The sequence below is a fragment of the Bombina bombina genome, chromosome 4 (genome assembly GCF_027579735.1).
Source record: "Bombina bombina isolate aBomBom1 chromosome 4, aBomBom1.pri, whole genome shotgun sequence".
In the NCBI taxonomy this organism is placed as follows: Eukaryota; Metazoa; Chordata; class Amphibia; order Anura; family Bombinatoridae; genus Bombina; species Bombina bombina.
Window position 1 is genome coordinate 528,373,085 of NC_069502.1, and position 21,379 is coordinate 528,394,463.

General features: G+C 42.0%; 1 protein-coding gene across 3 annotated transcripts in view; it reads left to right on the plus strand.

The window, feature by feature from the left end:
- The window catches only part of SENP6 (SUMO specific peptidase 6), a 611,027-nt gene extending 593,343 nt beyond the window's left edge, over window positions 1–17,684 (plus strand). For all 3 annotated transcript variants that reach the window (XM_053710452.1, XM_053710454.1, XM_053710455.1), the window contains one exon: window positions 17,133–17,684. In XM_053710452.1, the coding sequence (XP_053566427.1) occupies window positions 17,133–17,342 (210 nt within the window). In that variant the 3' untranslated portion in view covers window positions 17,343–17,684. The remainder of the gene's footprint in view (window positions 1–17,132) is intronic.
- Window positions 17,685–21,379: the final 3,695 nt, after the last annotated feature.

Genomic DNA, 21,379 nt, shown 5'->3' on the forward strand with positions numbered 1-21,379 from the left:
GGGATATCTTCTGGACTTCAAAGCTTCTCCTCCACAAGGGAGATTTCATCTTTCAAGGTTATCAGCAAACCAAATAAAGAAAGAGGCGTTTTTACGCTGTGTACAAGACCTCTTATTAATGGGGGTGATCCACCCAGTTCCGCGGTGGGCAAGGATTTTATTCAAATCTGTTTGTGGTTCCCAAGAAAGAGGGAACCTTCAGACCAATCTTGGACTTAAAGATCCTAAACAAGTTCCTAAGAGTTCCATCATTCAAAATGGAAACTATTCGAACCATCCTACCCATGATCCAAGAGGGTCAGTACATGACCACAGTGGACTTAAAGGATGCCTACCTTCACATACCGATTCACAAGGATCATTATCGGTATCTAAGATTTGCCTTCCTAGACAGGCATTGCCAGTTTCTAGCTCTTCCCTTCGGGTTAGCTACGGCCCCAAGAATCTTTACAAAGGTTCTGGGCTCACTTCTGGCGGTACTAAGACCGCGAGGCATAGCGGTGGCTCCGTACCTAGACGACATTCTGATACAAGCGTCAAGTTTTCAAACTGTCAAGTCTCATACAGAGATAGCTCTGGCATTTCTGAGGTCGCATGGGTGGAAGGTGAACGTGGAAAAGAGTTCTCTATTACCACTCACAAGGGTTCCCTTCTTAGGGACTCTTATAGATTCTGTAGAGATGAAAATTTACCTGACGGAGGCCAGGTTATCAAAACTTCTAAATGCTTGCCGTGCCCTTCATTCCATTCCACACCCGTCAGTAGCCCAGTGCATGGAAGTAATCGGCTTAATGGTAGCAGCAATGGACATAGTACCATTTGCGCGCCTGCATCTCAGACCGCTGCAATTATGCATGCTCAGTCAGTGGAATGGGGATTACTCAGATTTGTCCCCTCTAATAAATCTGGATCAAGAGACCAGGGATTCTCTTCTCTGGTGGCTTTCTCGACTCCATCTGTCCAAAGGGATGACCTTTCGCAGGCCAGATTGGACGATTGTAACAACAGATGCCAGCCTTCTAGGTTGGGGCGCAGTCTGGAACTCCCTGAAGGCTCAGGGATCGTGGACTCAGGAGGAGAAACTCCTCCCAATAAATATTCTGGAATTAAGAGCGATATTCAATGCTCTTCTAGCTTGGCCTCAGTTGGCAACACTGAGGTTCATCAGATTTCAGTCGGACAATATCACGACTGTGGCTTACATCAACCATCAAGGGGGAACCAGGAGTTCCCTAGCGATGTTGGAAGTATCAAAGATAATTCGCTGGGCAGAGTCCAACTCTTGCCACCTGTTGGCGATCTATATCCCAGGCGTGGAGAACTGGGAGGCGGACTTCCTAAGTCGTCAGACTTTTCATCCGGGGGAGTGGGAACTTCATCCGGAGGTCTTTGCTCAACTAATTCATCGTTGGGGCAAACCGGAACTGGATCTCATGGCTTCTCGACAGAATGCCAAACTTCCTTGCTACGGATCCAGGTCCAGGGACCCGGGAGCGGCGCTAATAGATGCTCTAGCAGCCCCTTGGGGTTTCAACATGGCTTATGTGTTTCCACCATTTCCGCTGCTTCCTCGGCTGATTGCCAAGATCAAACAGGAGAGAGCATCGGTGATTCTGATAGCACCTGCGTGGCCACGCAGGACCTGGTATGCAGATCTAGTGGGCATGTCGTCCTGTCCACCATGGTCTCTACCTCTGAGACAGGACCTTCTAATTCAGGGTCCTTTCAACCATCCAGATCTAATTTCTCTGAGGCTGACTGCATGGAGATTGAACGCTTGATTCTATCAAAGCGTGGCTTCTCGGAGTCAGTTATTGATACCTTAATACAGGCTCGGAAACCTGTTACCAGAAAAATTTACCATAAAATATGGCGTAAATACTTATATTGGTGTGAATCCAAGAGTTACTCATGGAGTAAAGTTAGGATTCCTAGGATTTTGTCCTTTCTACAAGAGGGTTTAGAAAAGGGTTTATCTGCTAGTTCATTAAAGGGACAGATTTCTGCTCTGTCTATTCTGTTACACAAACGTCTGGCAGATGTTCCAGACGTTCAGGCTTTTTGTCAGGCTTTGGCTAGGATTAAGCCTGTGTTTAAGACTGTTGCTCCGCCGTGGAGCTTAAACTTAGTTCTCAAAGTTCTTCAAGGTGTTCCGTTTGAACCCCTCCATTCCATTGATATTAAGCTGTTATCTTGGAAAGTTCTGTTTTTGATGGCTATTTCCTCGGCTCGAAGAGTCTCTGAGTTATCTGCCCTACACTGTGATTCTCCTTATCTGATTTTCCATTCAGACAAGGTAGTTCTGCGTACTAAACCTGGGTTTTTACCTAAGGTGGTTTCTAACAGGAATATCAATCAAGAGATTGTTGTTCCATCATTATGTCCTAACCCTTCTTCAAAGAACGAACGACTTTTGCATAATCTGGACGTAGTCCGTGCCCTGAAGTTCTATTTACAGGCAACTAAAGATTTTCGTCAAACTTCTTCCCTGTTTGTCGTTTAATCGGGACAGAGGAGAGGTCAAAAGGCTTCGGCTACCTCTCTCTCCTTTTGGCTTCGTAGCATAATACGTTTAGCCTATGAGACTGCTGGACAGCAGCCTCCTGAAAGAATTACAGCTCATTCCACTAGAGCTGTGGCTTCCACCTGGGCCTTTAAAAATGAGGCCTCTGTTGAACAGATTTGCAAGGCTGCAACTTGGTCTTCACTTCACACTTTTTCAAAATTTTACAAATTTGACACTTTTGCTTCTTCGGAGGCTATTTTTGGGAGAAAGGTGCTTCAGGCAGTGGTTCCTTCCGTTTAAAGTTCCTGCCTTGTTCCTCCCATCATCCGTGTACTTTAGCTTTGGTATTGGTATCCCATAAGTAATGGATGACCCGTGGACTGACTACACTTAACAAGAGAAAACATAATTTATGCTTACCTGATAAATTTATTTCTCTTGTAGTGTAGTCAGTCCACGGCCCGCCCTGTCTTTTAAGGCAGACCTAAATTACTCCAGTCACCACTGCACCCTATGGTTTCTCCTTTCTCGTCTTGTTTCGGTCGAATGACTGGATATGACATGTGAGGGGAGGAGCTATATAGCAGCTCTGCTTGGGTGATCCTCTTGCAACTTCCTGTTGGGGAGAGATATAATCCCATATGTAATGGATGACCCGTGGACTGACTACACTACAAGAGAAATAAATTTATCAGGTAAGCATAAATTATGTTTTTGCAGTGTAATTCTCATCTCATATTTCCTGCGGATAAGGCAGTTCTCCGTACCAAGTTTGGTTATCTTCCTAAAGTTGTTTCGGACAGAAATATTTTTTAGGAAATTGTTGTTCCTTCTCTCTGTCCTAATCCTTCTTCTCATAAAGAAAGTTTGTTGCACAACTTAGACATTGTGCCGGCTCTAAAATTCTATCTGCAGGCTACGAAGGACTTTCGTCAGTCTTCTGCATTGTTTGTTCGCTTTTCTTGAAAACGTAAGGGTCAGAAAGCTACTGCAACTTCTCTTTCTCTCTGCTTGAGAAGTATTATTCGTTTGACATATGAGAATGCTGGACAGCAGCCTCCTGAGAGAATTACAGCTCATTCCACTAGGGTGGTGTCTTCTTCTTGGGCCTTCAAGAATGAGGCCTCTGTAGAACAGATCTGTAAGGCTGCGACTTGGTCTTCTTTGCACACTTTTTCTTAATTCTATACATTTTATTCTTTTGCCTCGGCTGAGGCTTCTTTTGGGAGAAAGATTCTGCAAGCAGTGGTGCCTTCTGTTTAGGTTACCTGTCTTGTGCTTCCTTATCTTTTGTGTCCTCTAGCTTGGGTATTGATTCCCAACAGTAATTCATGATCCGTGGACTCACCGTGTCTTAAGAAAGAAAACAAAATTTATGCTTACCTGATAAATTTATTAATTTCTTGACACAGTGAGTCAAGGGCCCTTCCTGTTTTAGACATTTTTTTTATATAAACCTTAGGCACCTCTGCACCTTATTTCCTTTCTCTCCTTTTCCTTCGGTAAAATGACTGTGGGTTGTGGGAAGGGAAATTATACTTAACAGCTTTTCTGTGGTGCCCTTTGCCTCCTCCTGCTGGCCAGGAGTGATATTCTCAACATCAGTAACCAATAGTAATTTTGGATTTCAGAATTTTAAAATTCCAAATTTGGGACTTTGTACCTACATGTGGTGTGTGTGTGTGTGTGTTTTCCAAGCTTGCTAGTCTCATTGCTAGTCTGTACAAACATGTCTGAAACAGAGGATACTTGTTCATTATGTTTAAAAGCCATGGTGGAGCCCCATAGGAGAATGTGTACTAAATGTATTGATATATATAAATTTGCAACATATATGAAAAAAAATTATCACTTTAAATGTACACTGGAGTAATAATTTCTCTTGTTAAGTGTATCCAGTCCACGGATCATCCATTACTTATGGGATATTCTCCTTCCCAACAGGAAGTTGCAAGAGGATCACCCACAGCAGAGCTGCTATATAGCTCCTCCCCTCACTGCCATATCCAGTCATTCTCTTGCAAGCCTCAACCAAGATGGAGGTCGTAAGAGGACTGTGGTGTTTTATACTTAGTTTATTTCTTCAATCAAAAGTTTATTTTTAAATGGTACCGGAGTGTGCTGTTTATCTCAGGCAGTATTTAGAAGAAGAATCTGCCTGCATTTTCTATGATCTTAGCAGAAGTAACTAAGATCCTTTGCTGTTCTCACATATTCTGAGGAGTGAGGTAACTTCAGAGAGGGAATGGCGTGCAGGTTTTCCTGCAATAAGGTATGTGCAGTTAATATTTTTCTAGGGATGGAATTTGCTAGAAAATACTGCTTATACCGGATTACTGTTAGTAAAGCCTTAAATGCAGTGATAGCTACTGGTATCAGGCTTATTAATAGAGATGCATACTCTTATAAAAATGTAATATAAAACGTTTGCTGGCATGTTAATCGTTTTTATATATGTTTGGTGACAAAACTTATTGGGGCCTAGTTTTTTTCCACATGGCTGGTTTGATTTCTGCCTAGAGACAGTTTCCTGAAGATTTCCACTGTTGCAATATGAGTGGGAAGGGCCTATTTTAGTGCTTTTCTGTGCAGATAAAAATACTGACAGACATTCAGCTTCCCTCTGCATGATACAGGACATCTCTGAAGGGCTCAAAAGGCTTCAAAGTCGTGTTTGAGGAGGGTAACAATCACAGTAGACTGTGGCAGTTGTTGTGACTGTGTTTAAAAAAGTTTTTGTAATTTATTATTCTGTTTTTGTTATTAAGGGGTTAATCATCCATTTGCAAGTGGGTGCAATGCTCTGCTGACTTGTTACATACTGTAAAAATTTTGTTAGTGTAACTGCCTTTTTTCACTGTTATTTCAAATGTTATCAAAATTTGTTTCTCTTAAAGGCACAGTAACATTTTTTATATTGCTTGTTAACTTGCTTTAAAGTGTTTTCCAAGCTTGCTAGTCTCATTGCTAGTCTGTACAAACATGTCTGAAACAGAGGATACTTGTTCATTATGTTTAAAAGCCATGGTGGAGCCCCATAGGAGAATGTGTACTAAATGTATTGATTTCACCTTAAACAGTAAAGATCAGTCTTTATCTATAAAAGAATTGTCACCAGAGGGGTCTGTCGAGGGGGAAGTTATGCCGACTAACTCTCCCCACGTGTCGGACCCTTCGCCTCCCGCTCAAGGGACGCACGCTAATATGGCGCCAAGTACATCAGGGACGCCCATAGCGATTACTTTGCAGGACATGGCTGCAATCATGAATAATCCCCTATCAGAGGTATTATCCAGATTGCCTGAATTGAGAGGCAAGCGCGATAGCTCTGGGGTTAGATGAGATACAGAGCGCATAGATGCTGTAAGAGCCTTGTCTGATACTGCGTCACAATATGCAGAACCTGAGGACGGAGAGCTTCAGTCTGTGGGTGACGTCTCTGATTCGGGGAGACCTGATTCAGAGATTTCTAATTTTAAATTTAAGCTTGAGAACCTCCGTGTATTGCTTGGGGAGGTATTAGATGCTCTGAATGACTGTGACACAATTGCAGTGCCAGAGAAATTGTGTAAGCTGGATAAATACTATGCAGTGCCGGTGAGTACTGATGTTTTTCCAATACCTAAAAGGCTTACAGAAATTATTAGTAAGGAGTGGGATAGGCCCGGTGTGCCCTTTTCCCCACCTCCTATATTTAGAAAAATGTTTCCAATAGATGCCACTACACGGGACTTATGACAGACTGTCCCTACGGTGGAGGGAGCAGTTTCTACTTTAGTAAAGTGTACCACTATCCCGGTTGAGGACAGTTGTGCTTTTTCAGATCCAATGGATAAAAAATTAGAGGGTTACCTTAAGAAAATGTTTATTCAACAAGGTTTTATTTTACAGCCCCTTGCATGCAATTGCGCCTGTCACTGCTGCGGCGGCATTCTGGTTTGAGGCTCTGGAAGAGGCCATCCATACAGCTCCATTGACTGAAATTGTTGACAAGCTTAGAACTCTTAAGCTAGCTAACTCATTTGTTTCTGATGTCATTGTTCATTTGACTAAACTAACGGCTAAGAATTCCGGATTCGCCATTCAGGCGCGTAGGGCGCTATGGCTCAAATCCTGGTCAGCTGATGTGACTTCAAAGTCTAAATTACTCAACATTCCTTTCAAGGGGCAGACCTTATTCGGGCCTGGTTTGAAAGAAATTATTGCTGACATTACTGTAGGTAAGGGTCATACCCTTCCTCAGGACAGGGCCAAATCAAAGGCCAAACAGTCTAATTTTCGTGCCTTTCGAAATTCCAAGGCAGGTGAAGCATCAACTTCCTCTGCTTCAAGACAAGAGGGAACTTTTGCTCAATCTAAGCAGGCCTGGAAACCTAACCAGTCCTGGAACAAAGGCAAGGAGGCCAGAAAGCCTGCTGCTGCCTCTAAGACAGCATGAAGGAACGGCCCCCTATCCGGCGACGGATCTAGTAGGGGGCAGACTTTTTCTCTTCGCCCAGGCGTGGGCAAGAGATGTTCAGGATCCCTGGGCGTTGGAGATCATATCTCAGGGATATCTTCTGGACTTCAAAGCTTCCCCTCCACAAGGGAGATTTCATCTTTCAAGGTTATCTGCAAATCAGATAAAGAAAGGCATTCCTACGCTGTGTGCAAGACCTCCTAGTAATAGGAGTGATCCATCCAGTTCCGCGGACGGAACAAGGACAGGGTTTTTATTCAAATCTGTTTGTGGTTCCCAAAAAAGAGGGAACCTTCAGACCAATTTTGGATCTAAAGATCTTAAACAAATTCCTCAGAGTTCCATCTTTCAAAATGGAAACTATTCGGACCATCCTACCCATTATCCAAGAGGGTCAGTACATGACCACAGTGGACTTAAAGGATGCCTACCTTCACATACCGATTCACAAAGATCATCATCGGTTCCTAAGGTTTGCCTTTCTAGACAGGCATTACCAATTTGTAGCTCTTCCTTTCGGGTTGGCTACACCCCCGAGAATCTTTAAGAAGGTTCTGGGCTCACTTCTGGCGGTTCTAAGACCGCGAGGCATAGCGGTGGCTCCGTATCTAGACGACATCCTGATACAGGCGTCAAGCTTTCAAATTGCCAAGTCTCATACAGAGATAGTTCTGGCATTTCTGAGATTGCACGGGTGGAAAGTGAACGAGGAAAAGAGTTCTCAATCCCCACTCACAAGAGTCTCCTTCTTAGGGACTCTTATAGATTCTGTAGAGATGAAAATTTACCTGACGGAGTCCAGGTTATCAAAGCTTCTAAATGCTTGCCGTATTCTTCATTCCATTCCGCGCCCTTCGGTGGCTTAATGGTAGCGGCAATGGACATAGTGCCATTTGCGCGCCTACATCTCAGACCGCTGCAATTATGCATGCTAAGTCAGTGGAATGGGGATTACACAGATTTGTCCCCTCTGCTAAATCTGGATCAAGAGACCAGAGATTCTCTTCTCTGGTGGTTGTCTCGGGTCCACCTGTCCGAGGTTATGACCTTTCACAGGCCAGATTGGACAATTGTAACAACAGATGCCAGCCTTCTAGGTTGGGGTGCAGTCTGGAACTCCCTGAAGGCACAGGGATCGTGGACTCAGGAGGAGAAACTCCTTCCGATAAATATTCTGGAGTTAAGAGCAATATTCAATGCTCTTCTGGCTTGGCCTCAGTTAGCAACACTGAGGTTCATCAGATTTCAGTCGGACAATATCACGACTGTGGCTTACATCAACCATCAAGGGGGAACCAGGAGTTCCCTAGCGATGTTAGAAGTCCCAAAAATAACTCACTCTTGCCACCTGTCAGCAATCCATATCCCAGGCGTGGAGAACTGGGAGGCGGATTTTCTAAGTCGTCAGACTTTTCACCCGGGGGAGTGGGAACTCCATCCGGAGGTGTTTGCTCAGTTGATTCATCGTTGGAGCAAACCAGAGTTGGATCTCATGGCGTCTCGCCAGAACGCCAAGCTTCCTTGTTACGGATCCAGGTCCAGGGACCCAGAAGCGACACTGATAGATGCTCTAGCAGCACCTTGGTTCTTCAACCTGGTGTTTCCACCGTTTCCTCTGCTCCCTCGACTGATTGCCAAAATCAAACAGGAGAGAGCATTGGTGATTCTAATAGCGCCTGCGTGGCCACGCAGGACCTGGTATGCAGACCTAGTGGACATGTCATCTTTTCCACCATGGACTCTGCCTCTAAGACAGGACCTTCTAATACAAGGTCCTTTCAATCATCCAAATCTAATTTCTCTGAGACTGACTGCATGGAGAGTGAACGCTTGATTCTATCAAAGCGTGGCTTCTCCGAGTCAGTCATTGATACCTTAATACAGGCACGAAAGCCTGTTACCAGGAAAAATCTATCACAAGATATGGCGTACATATCTTTACTGGTGTGAATCCAAGAATTACTCATGGAGTAAGGTTAGGATTCCTAGGATATTGTCCTTTCTCCAAGAGGGTTTGGACAAAGGATTATCAGCTAGTTCCTTAAAGGGACAGATTTCTGCTCTGTCTATTCTTTTGCACAAGCGTCTGGCAGAAGTTCCAGACGTCCAGGCATTTTGTCAGGCTTTGGTTAGAATTAAGCCTGTGTTTAAACCTGTTGCTCCCCCATGGAGCTTAAACTTGGTTCTTAAAGGTCTTCAAGGAGTTCCGTTTGAACCCCTTCATTCCATTGATATTAAGATTTTATCTTGGAAAGTTCTGTTTTTGATGGCTATTTCCTCGGCTCGGAGAGTCTCTGAGCTATCTGCCTTACAATGTGATTCTCCTTATCTGATTTTTCATGCAGATAAGGTAGTTCTGCGTACCAAACCTGGGTTTTTACCTAAGGTGGTTTCTAACAAGAATATCAATCAAGAGATTGTTGTTCCATCATTGTGTCCTAATCCTTCTTCAAAGAAGGAACGTCTTTTACATAATCTGGACGTAGTCCGTGCCTTGAAGTTTTACTTACAAGCTACTAAAGATTTTCGTCAAACATCTTCCCTGTTTGTCGTTTATTCTGGACAGAGAAGAGGTCAAAAAGCTTCGGCAACCTCTCTTTCCTTTTGGCTTAGGAGTATTATACGCCTAGCCTATGAGACTGCTGGACAGCAGCCCCCTGAAAGAATTACAGCTCATTCTACTAGAGCTGTGGCTTCCACCTGGGCCTTTAAAATGAGGCCTCTGTTGAACAGATTTGCAAGGCCGCGACTTGGTCTTCGCTTCACACTTTTTCAAAATTTTACAAATGTGATACTTTTGCTTCTTCGGAGGCTGTTTTTGGGAGAAAAGTTCTTCAGGCAGTGGTTCCTTCCGCTTAATCCCTGCCTTGTCCCTCCCATCATCCGTGTACTTTAGCTTTGGTATTGGTATCCCATAAGTAATGGATGATCCGTGGACTGGATACACTTAACAAGAGAAAACATAATTTATGCTTACCTGATAAATTTATTTCTCTTGTAGTGTATCCAGTCCACGGCCCGCCCTGTCATTTTAAGGCAGGTCTAAAATTTAATTAAACTACAGTCACCACTGCACCCTATGGTTTCTCCTTTCTCTGTTTGTTTCGGTCGAATGACTGGATATGGCAGTGAGGGGAGGAGCTATATAGCAGCTCTGCTGTGGGTGATCCTCTTGCAACTTCCTGTTGGGAAGGAGAATATCCCATAAGTAATGGATGATCCGTGGACTGGATACACTACAAGAGAAATAAATTTATCAGGTAAGCATAAATTATGTTTTTGTCCCACCCTTATTACTCGTGGACTCCATAGCTTGGGTATTAGTTTCCCAGGAGTAATGGCTCGAGGACTCTCACCACGTTTCTGAAAGAAAATATAATTTATGCTTACCTAATAAATGTATTTATTTCTCCAACATAGGTGTGTCCGGTCCACGGCGTCATCCTTACTTGTGGGATATTCTCTTCCCCAACAGGAAATGGCAAAGAGCCCAGCAAAGCTGGTCACATGATCCCTCCTAGGCTCCGCCTTCCCCAGTCATTCTCTTTGCCGTTGTACAGGCAACATCTCCACGGAGATGGCTTAGAGTTTTTTGGTGTTTAAATGTAGTTTTTATTCTTCAATCAAGAGTTTGTTATTTTAAAATAGTGCTGGTATGTACTATTTACTCTGAAACAGGAAAGAGATGAAGATTTCTGTTTGTAAGAGGAAAATGATTTTAGCAACCGTTACTAAAATCGATGGCTGTTTCCACACAGGACTGTTGAGAGGAATTAACTTCAGTTGGGGGAAACAGTGAGCAGACTTTTGCTGCTTGAGGTATGACACATTTCTAACAAGACTCGGTAATGCTGGAAGCTGTCATTTTCCCTATGGGAACCGGTAAGCCATTTTCTTAGTTTAAGTAAAAGAATAAAGGGCTTCATTAGGGCTTAAAAAACTGGTAGACATTTTTCTGGGCTAAAACGATTACTTTACTAAGTATATTTGGCAGATTATTACTTTTAATAGTTGTTAAATCTTGGGGATTGTTTTAATAAAAACGGCAGGCACTGTATTGGACACCTTTTTCACTGGGGGCCTTTTCTAGTCATAGACAGAGCCTCATTTTCGCGCCTTTAATGCGCAGTTGTTTTTGGAAAGCATGGCATGCAGATGCATGTGTGAGGAGCTAAGAACCACTGAAAAAGCTTATAGAAGGCATCATTTGGTATCGTATTCCCCTCTGGGCTTGGTTGGGTCTCAGCAAAGCAGATACCTGGGACTGTATAGGGGTTAATTGTAAAAACGGCTCCGGTTCCGTTATTTTAAGGGTTAAAGCTTTCAAATTTGGTGTGCAATACTTTTAAGGCTTTAAGTTACTGTGGTGAAATTTTGGTGAAATTTGAAAAATTCCTTCATACTTTTTCACATATTCAGTAATAAAGTGTGTTCAGTTTAAAATTTAAAGGGACAGTAACGGTTTTATTGTAAAACGTTTTTTGTGCTTTGTTGACAAGTTTAAGCCTGTTTAACATGTCTGAACCATCAGATAACGATGTTCTATATGTATGAAAGCCAATGTGTCTCCCCATTTAAATATATGTGATATATTTGTGTCATAATGTCCAAACAAAGTAGGGATAATAATGCCATAGATATGATATTGCCCAAGATGATTCCTCTAATGAGGGGAGTAAGCATGGTACTGCATCATCCCCTTCTGTGTCTACACCAGTTTTGCCCACACAAGAGGCCCCTAGTACATCTAGTGCGCCAATACTTATTACCATACAACAATTAATGGCTGGAATGGATAATTCTATTGCATGCATTTTTTTCCAAAATGCCTACTTATCAGAGAAAGCGTGATTGCTCTGTTTTAAACACTGAAGAGCAAGAGGACGCTGATGATATCTGTTCTGACATACCCTCACACCTATCTGAAGGGGCCAGGAGGGAGGTTTTGTCTGAGGGAGAAATTTCAGATTCAGGGAAAATTTCTCAACAAGCAGAACCTGATATTGTAACTTTTAAATTTAAATTTCAACATCTCCACGCACTACTTAAGGAGGTATTATCTACTCTGGATGATTGTGACAATTTGGTCATTCCAGAGAAATTAGGTAAGATGGACAAGTTCCTAGAGGTTCCGGTGCCCCCCGATGTTTTTCCTATACCCATGCGGGTGGCGGACATAGTAAATAAGGAGTGGGAAAGGCCCGGCATACCCTTTGTCCTCCCCCTATATTTAAGAAATTAGTTCCTATAGTCGACCCCAGAAAGGACTTATAGCATACAGTCCCCAAGGTCGAGGGGGCGGTTTCTACTCTAAACAAACGCACTTCTATTCCTATAGAAGATAGTTGTGCTTTCAAGATCCTATGGATTAAAGGTTAGAGGGTTTGCTTAAAAAGATGTTTGTTCAGCAAGGTTACCTTCTACAACCAATTTCATGCATTGTTCCTGTCACTACAGCTGCGTATTTCTGGTTCGAAGAACTAGAAAAGTCGCTTAATAAAGAATCTTCGTACGAGGAGGTTTTGGACAGAGTTCAAGCTCTTAAATTGGCTAACTCTTTTTTATTTTAGATGCCGCTTTGCAATTAGCTAGATTAGCGGCGAATAATTCAGGGTTTGCTATCGTGGCGCGCAGAGCGCTTTTGCTTAACATCCCTTTCAAGGGTAAAACACTGTTTGGCCCTGACTTGAAAGATATTATTTCAGGCATCACTGGGGGAAAGGGCAACGCCCTTCCTCTGGATGGGTCTTTTAAGGCTAAAAAGAAGCCAAATTTTCGTCCCTTTCGCAGAAACGGACCAGCCTCAAATTCTACACCCTCTAAGCAAGAGGGTAATACTTCTCAAACCAAGCCAGCCTGGAGGCCGATGCAAGGCTGGAACAAGGGTAAGCAGGCCAAGTCACCTGCCACTGCTACCAAAACAGCATGAAGTGTTGGCCCCCGATCTGGGAAGGATCTGGTGGGGGGCAGACTTTCTTTCTTTGCTCAGGCTGGGGCAAGAGATGTTCAGGATCCTTGGGCGCTAGAAATAGTTTCTCAAGGTTATCTCCTGGAATTCAGGGAACTACTCCCAAGGGGAAGGTTCCACGGGTCTCAATTATCTTCGAACAGGCATTCTTACACTGTGTAGAAGACCTGTTAAGCATGGGAGTGATTCATCCTGTTCCATTAGGAGAACAAGGGATGGGTTTTTACTCCAACCTGTTCATAATTCCCAAAAAAGAGGGAACATTCAGACCTATTTTAGATCTCAAGATTCTAAACAAGTTTCTAAGGGTTTCATCATTCAAAATGGAAACCATTCGAACGATCCTTCCTACCATCCAGGAAGGTCAATTCATGACCACGGTGGACTTAAAGGATGCGTACCTACGTATTCCTATCCACAAGGAACATTTTCGGTTCCTAAGGTTCGCCTTTCTGGACAAGCATTACCTGTGGCACTTCCATTCGGATTAGCCACTGCTCCAAGGATTTTCACAAGGGTACTAGGGTCCCTTCTAGCGGTGCTAAGACCAAGGGGCATTGCAGTAGTACCTTACTTGGACGACATCCTGATTCACGTGTCGTCTCTGTCAAAAGCAAGGGCTCATACGGACATTGTCCTAGCCTTTCTCAGATCTCACAGGTGGAAAGTGAACATAGAAAAAAGTTCTCTGTCCCCGTCAACAAGAGTTCCCTTCTTGGGAACAATAATAGTTTCCTTAGAAATGAAGGCTTTTCTGACAGAGGCCAGAAAATCAAAACTTCTAAGCTCTTGTCAGGTACTTCATTCTGTTCTTCTTCCTTCCATAGCGCAGTCCATGGAAGTAATAGGGTTGATGGTTGCGGCAATGGACATAGTTCCTTTTGCACGAATTCATCTAAGACCATTGCACCTGGGCATGCTCAGACTGTGGAATGGGGATTATACAGACTTGTCTCCGACGATACAAGTAGATCAAATAACCAGAGATTCACTCCGTTGGTGGCTGACCCTGGACAACCTGTCACAGGGAATGAGCTTCCGCAGACCAGAATAGGTCATTGTCACGACCGACGCCAGTCTGGTGGGCTGGGGCGCGGTCTGGGAACCCCTGAAAACTCAGGGTCTATGGTTTCGGGAAGACTCTCTTCTCCCGATAAACATAATGGAACTGAGAGCGATATTCAATGCTCTCAAGGCTTGGCCTCGACTAGCAAAGGCCAAATTCATAAGGTTTCAATCAGTCATCATGACGACTGTTACATATATCAACCATCAGGGGGTAACAAGGAGTTCCCTGGCGATGGAGGAGCATCCGGGGGAGTGGGAACTCCATCTGGAAATCTTTGCCCAAATAACTCAATTATGGGGCATTCCAGACTTGGTTCTGATGGCCTCTCGTCAGAACTTCATGGTCCCTTGTTACGGGTCCAAATCCAGGGATCCCAAGGCGACTCTATTGGATACAATAGTAGCACCTTGGATCTTCAACCTAGCTTATGTATTCCCACCGTTTCCTCTCATTCCCAGGCTGGTAGCCAGGATCAATCTGGAGAGGGCTTCGGTGACCTTGATAGTTCCTGTGTGGCCACGCAGGACTTGGTATGCAGACCCGGTGAATGTGTCATCGGCTCCACCATGGAAGCTACCTTTGAGACAGGACCTTCTTATTCAGGGTCCATTCGAACATCCGAATCTGGTTTTCCTCCAACTGACTGCTTGGAGTTTGAACGCTTGATTTTATCAAAGCGTGGGTTTTCAGATTCTGTAATAGATACTCTTATTCAGGCTAGAAAGCCTGTAACTAGAAAAATTTACCATAATATATGGAAAAAATATATCTGTTGGTGTGAATCTAAAGGATTCCCATGTAACAAGATAAAAATTCCTAAGATTCTTTCCTTTCTACAAGAAGGTTTGGAGAAAGGATTTTCTGCGAGTTCTCTGAAGGGACAGATCTCTGCTTTATCTGTTTTACTTCACAAAAGGCTGGCAGCTGTGCCAGACGTTTAAGCGTTTGTTCAGGCTCTGGTTAGAATCAAGCCTGTTTACAGACCTTTGACTCTTCCCTGGAGTCTTAATCTAGTTCTTTCAGTTCTTCAAGGGGTTCCGTTTGAACCCTTACATTCCATAGATATTAAGTTATTATCTTGGAAAGTTTTGTTTTAGGTTGCAATTTCTTCTGCTAGAAGAGTTTCTGAGTTATCTGCTCTGCAGTGTTCTCCGCCCTATCTGGTCCATGCAGATAAGGTGGTTTTTACGTACTGAGCCTGGTTTTCTTCCGAAGGTTGTTTCCAACAAAAATATTAACCAGGAGATAGTTGTACCTTCTCTGTGTCCGAATCCAGTTTCATAGAAGGAACGTTTGTTACACAATTTGGACGTTGTTCGCTGCTCTAAAATTCTATTTAGATGCTACAAAGGATTTCAGACAAACATCTTCCTTGTTTGTTGTTTATTCTGGTAAAAGGAGAGGTCAAAAAGCAACTTCTACCTCTCTATCTTTTTGGCTTAAAAGCATCATCAGATTGGCTTATGAGACTGCCGGACGGCAGCCTCCTGAAAGAATCACAGCTCATTCCACTAGGGCCGTGGCTTCCACATGGGCCTTTAAGAACGAGGCTTCTGTTGATCAGATATGTAAGGCAGCGACTTGGTCTTCACTGCACACTTTTACCAAATTTTACAAATTTGATACTTTTGCTTCTTCTGAGGCTATTTTTGGGAGAAAGGTTTTGCAAACCGTGGTGCCTTCCATCTAGGTGACCTGATTTGCTCCCTCCCATCATCCGTGTCCTAAAGCTTTGGTATTGGTTCCCACAAGTAAGGATGACGCCGTGGACCGGACACACCTATGTTGGAGAAAACAGAATTTATGTTTACCTGATAAATTACTTTCTCCAACGGTGTGTCCGGTCCACGGCCCGCCCTGGTTTTTTAATCAGGTCTGATGATTTATTTTCTTTAACTACAGTCACCACGGTATCATATGATTTCTCCTATGCAAATATTCCTCCTTTACGTCGGTCGAATGACTGGGGAAGGCGGAGCCTAGGAGGGATCATGTGACCAGCTTTGCTGGGCTCTTTGCCATTTCCTGTTGGGGAAGAGAATATCCCACAAGTAAGGATGACGCCGTGGACCGGACACACCGTTGGAGAAAGTAATTTATCAGGTAAACATAAATTCTGTTTTTATAGTGGTGAGAGTCCACAAGATCCCGACCATTATTTTAATTGATTTTTGGTTATTTTTATTTTTTTTTGGGGGGGGGGGGGGGTTCTGACAGCATTTCAAGTATGCACTTTTTTTCCCCTTCTCCTTTTTTTACTCTGATCCTTTCCTAACTTTCTTTTTTTTTTCTTGCTTGGCTATACGTCAGACAAGTTTCCAGTAAGGTGGGAGGGGTGGTTTTTAGGGGCTCTTGGAGTTCTATAGTCTTTGCCTCCTCCTGGTGGTCAGCAGTGGTGTTTCCCAGGAGTAATGGCATGTGGACTCTCACCACCATGAAAGGAATTCATATATCAGTTAGCATACCTCATATTTTTGTTTTTTCTTGCATTTGTTGTGCATCTAAAGCTGTTTAATGTGTGTGTGTGTGTGTGTGTGTATACTGTATGTATTATATATATATATATATATATATATATATATATATATTAGATGTATCATTCTTCATATTATTGCAAAGGAGTCTACATTGGATGTGTGTGTGTATGTGAGTGTGTGTGTATATATATATATATATATATATATATATATATATATATGTGTGTCAGAGGAAGGGACTTGTTCTGTCCCGAAACGTCACAAACGTTTTTTTTCCACAGATGTTGATGGATCAGTGAGTGCTTCATTTATGAACTTTTACAAATACCTTCAAAGCACCCTGGCAGTTGTTACAGTCGGTGGGAGTGCATACACACCAATTGTTGTGTATGTATATTTATTTTTATATATATATATATATATATATATATATATAGTATGCATCTAATTTAGACTCCTTTGCATGAATATGAAGCATGATAAGTTTATTGTTGACTTCAATGTCTATTTTGGGGCATGGGCTGCCTTGTTTTCAGAATGGCAAGTTGTCTTCAATACACGTTTTTTTTTTTTTATTTAAGTTTTGCACCGTTTGAGATGCCGTCAATTAGTTATTTCTATCTTGCTTAATTTTTCGTATCACATTATTTCAGAACCCCATTCAGAGTTTTGATCTGCCTATGAATTTGACTGATTGGTTTCCTCAACAAAGAATGAAAACAAAGCGAGAAGAAATCCGGAACCTTATCCTTACTCTGCAGGGACTTCAAATCAAAGAAAAGAAAGGACATGTGGACCTTAGCACAACACAAACAACTCCACAGGAGGGAACAGAACAGTTTATCAGCAGTGGCTCAGACTGAGCGTTTTGTCTGTTGCATGCTAGTCAGCAATCAGAAAACAGAATGGACTTCTTTTGCTTTTACCTAGTTTGAATGACTGATTCATTCACTGCTCACAAGCTTTTTGTGAATGTCAATGCTTGTGTAAATGTCATAAAAAGAATTGGTCTTCAAACAGATAATATGTATGAAGTGAAACAGGGCTGTACATATGGTAATGAGGCCATTTCTTTTCAGTATTTATAATTCTTTTTTTGTTTTGTTTTTCACTGGTTAGAACATTTGTTATGTATTTCTCTTAACAATACCTAAACTAATTTGAAGCATAAATCAAATAAAAAGAAAATATTTATAGGATCACAATTTGTGTATTCTTATTCAGAAATGCCACTTTGGTACATTTTGCCTTTTTAGTAGCTTTTCTTTATATTTATTCTCTTTAAATATTTTACTTAATTAGGCAAAAGAAAAAAAAGTATGGACTACATGAAGGGTCTAGTTGTGTTGTAATTTAAATCACTAGGCCTTAGTTTGATCTTGCAGTTTGGCATATTTAATTAAATATGGATTATCATCTCATAATTCTTTTTGTTCTACAAACTTATTGAAAAAAAAAAAAAAATTTAAACTGCACCACAGATACTGACATGAGATTTTAAAAACGATTAAACGGAGATATTTGTTCTTCAGGCCTTTGAGATGCATACAACTGCAATATATACATATATATATATATATATATATATATATATATAGTGATTTAATAATCAAATTGATATAGCTCCCAAACATCAAATAAAATGTTTATTCGGTCTTGCAGCTTTTCACGCACTAAATGTTATTTCTTTTTCAAGATATGACAAGTCCACGGATTTCATCCTTGTGGGATTAAACCTCCTGCTAGCAGGAAGTGGCAAAGAGCACCACAGCAGAGCTGTATATATAGGGTGACCATATTACCACTTTAAAAAGGGACACATATGAAAAATACATATGTCGGGGTTCTTATAATGGAACTTATTCAAAACATTTGTTTAAACATCCCTGACATATGTATTGTTCATATCTGTCCCTTTTTAAAGCGACAATATGGTCACCCTATGTATATATAGCTCCTCCCTTCCCCTCCACCCCCAGTCATTCTCTTTGCCTGTGTTAGATAGGAAGAGGTAAAGTGAGGTGTTAGTTTAGATTCTTCAATCAAGAAGATTTTTATTTTAAAATGGTGCCAGTGAGTACTATTTTTCTCAGGGAGAAATCGTCAGTCTATTACTTCCCAGGAAAGGAGTGGAGACATCTTATTTTCTGCCCTGATGTTGATGATCTTAGCAAACATTATCTAAGATCCATGATGGTTCCCACAGCGCAGCTGAAGGTAGTGTGAGAAAAATCTTCAGTGTGGAGAACGGTGTCTTGCTACAAGCAGCATTGAGGTATGTTCAGTCATTTGTTTCTCGGGAGACTTGATACATCAGAACAGGCTGACATTATTCCCTATATGGGGAGGGGTAAGCAGTATGCACTATATGTAAGGAAATGGTGTACCTGGAATCCCTTTATTTTAATGCCAAAGTATGTAAAATATATCTGAGGCTTATTTAAGAAGGGCTAGACGCTGGGAGCTGCAGTTATTTTTTATCACTGGCCTAAAGTGCAGTGTTTTTTATGATATTTTCATGATATCTGTGGTTACAAGAGGGGCACATGGCTTATTTTCTTATTAGATCGACGTGTTTGCTTTATTTCTTTGCGACCCATGCGGGTCTTAGTCAGGCTAGAACTACTCCCACTGTGGGCGGGGCCTATTTTCATGCGCTCAGACAAGAAGTAGCATCCGGATCGCATAGGGAGTCCTGAACTCCGGTGGGGCCTAAGCTGTTTTGACTTCCGAAGGGCCTGTAAAGCTTCCCAGGCAGCAGCAGTGTATTCCGGGGGCAGGTATCCTCCTCCTAGTCGATATCAGCAATCCATCCATTTGATTTACTGTATTTTTTAATCCACACATTGGATTGATTTCTTTCAGACATTGTTTGGAATTTTAACTTTCTCATATTTTTATTGGGGCTACTATTATTATTGCCTCTGCATCATTTTATATTCAGTGTTTTTATATAGACATATTCAATATTTAATTTGTACAAGAGTGGATCCACATCTTATTGTTTTATTGGCATTTATTACCACTGTACCCACCGTGGCATGTTTTATTCTTGTGTAAAGTACTAGATTTACAATTAAAATATTTCTAAATACACACTACACATTGTACAACACCTAGCCCATTTGAGGCTCTCTGAACACATTTATTTTCTTAGTACATTTTCCAAGCTAGCTAGTTAGCCCACTGTTCAGAGCTATAGGTGCTCGTCTTTGGGCCTATACCCCATCAAAATCCTTAATATAATAAATAAATATCTGTCATATCAATGTTATAATCTTTATTACACATCTCAGCAAGTGGATGCAATACTTATAGAGTATTTTGGGCACATCAAAATAATTTTTATTGCCATAAAAGCTGTTTTTGAAGATAACAGAAAAATTGTTGCACTTTTATTATTTAAAGGCGCAGTACACTTTTTATGTAACGTATTTTTGTGTATGTTTTTTTGCCTTAAAATGTCAATAAATAAAGCTAAGAACGAATATTATTGCTAGTCCGTTTAACATGTCTGAACCTGAGGAAATCACTTGTGTTTAGATGCCATTGTGGAAACCCCACTTATTTTTTGTCCCTCATGTACTGAAAGGGCCTTACAATGTAAAATGCAAATTTTATTTAAGGCTAAGGATGATTCTCAGTCTGAGGAGAATCAAGGTATGCCGCCAAATTCTCCCCAAGCGTCACAACCTTTAACGCCCACACAAGCGACGCCGGGTTCTTCAACCGCGTCTAATTAATTTACTCTGCAGGATATGGCTGCAGTTATGTCAACTACCCTTACAGAGGTATTATCTAAGTTGCCAGTGTTACAGGGCAAACGTAGCAGGACAGTAGTCCATGTGAATACTGAGTCCTCGAATGCTTTAACTATTTCCGATGTACCCTCACAGGGATCTGATTTGGGGGTCAGGGAAATTCTGTCTGAGGGGGAACTTTCCGATTCGGGAAGTGTGTTGCCTCAGACAGACTCGGATGTTATGTCCTTTAGATTTAAGCTTGAACACCTCCGCCTGTTGCTTTGGGAGGTCTTAGCGACTCTGGATGACTGTGACTATTGTGTTACCACCAGAGAAATTGTGTAAGATGGACAAATATTTAGAGGTACCTGCTTACACGGATGTTTTTTCGGTTCCTAAGAGAATTTCGGAGATTGTTAAGAGGGAATGGGACAGATCGGGTATCTGTTCTCCCCTTCTCCTAATTTTAAGAAAATGTAGCCCATATCTGACACTGTTCGGGACTCTTGGCAAACAGTCCCTAAGGTGGAGGGAGCTATATCTACCCTGGCCAAGCGTACAACTATTTCTATTGAGGACAGTTGTGCTTTCAAAGACCCTATGGACAAGAAATTGGAGGGTCTTCTAAAGAAACTGTTTATTTATCAGGGTTATCTTTTGCAACCGACGGCCTGCATTGTACCAGTTACCACTGTGGCGGCCTTCTGGTTTGATGCTTTAGAAGAGTCTCTTAAGACTGAAACTCCTTTAGAGGATATTTTTGATAGAATTAAGGCTCTTAAGCTTGTTAATTCTTTTATTACAGATGCCGCCTTTCAGATTGCCAAATTGGCGGCTAAGAATGCCGGATTTGCCATTTTAGCACGTAGAGCGTTAGGGTTAAATCCTGGTCTGCTGATGTGTCATCTAAGTCAAAGATTTTGACTATTCCTTTCAAAGGATAAACCCTATTCGGCCCTAATTTGAAAGAAATCATTTCTGACATCACAGGAGGTAAGGGTCATCTCCTACCTCAGGATAATACAGCTAAACTGAGGGGTAAACAAAAATAATTTTCGTTCCTTTCGGAACTTTAAAGGAGTCCCCTCTTCTTCCGCTAAACAGGAACAGACTTTTGCTCAGGCCAAACCCGTCTGGAGACCCAACCAGGCTTGCAA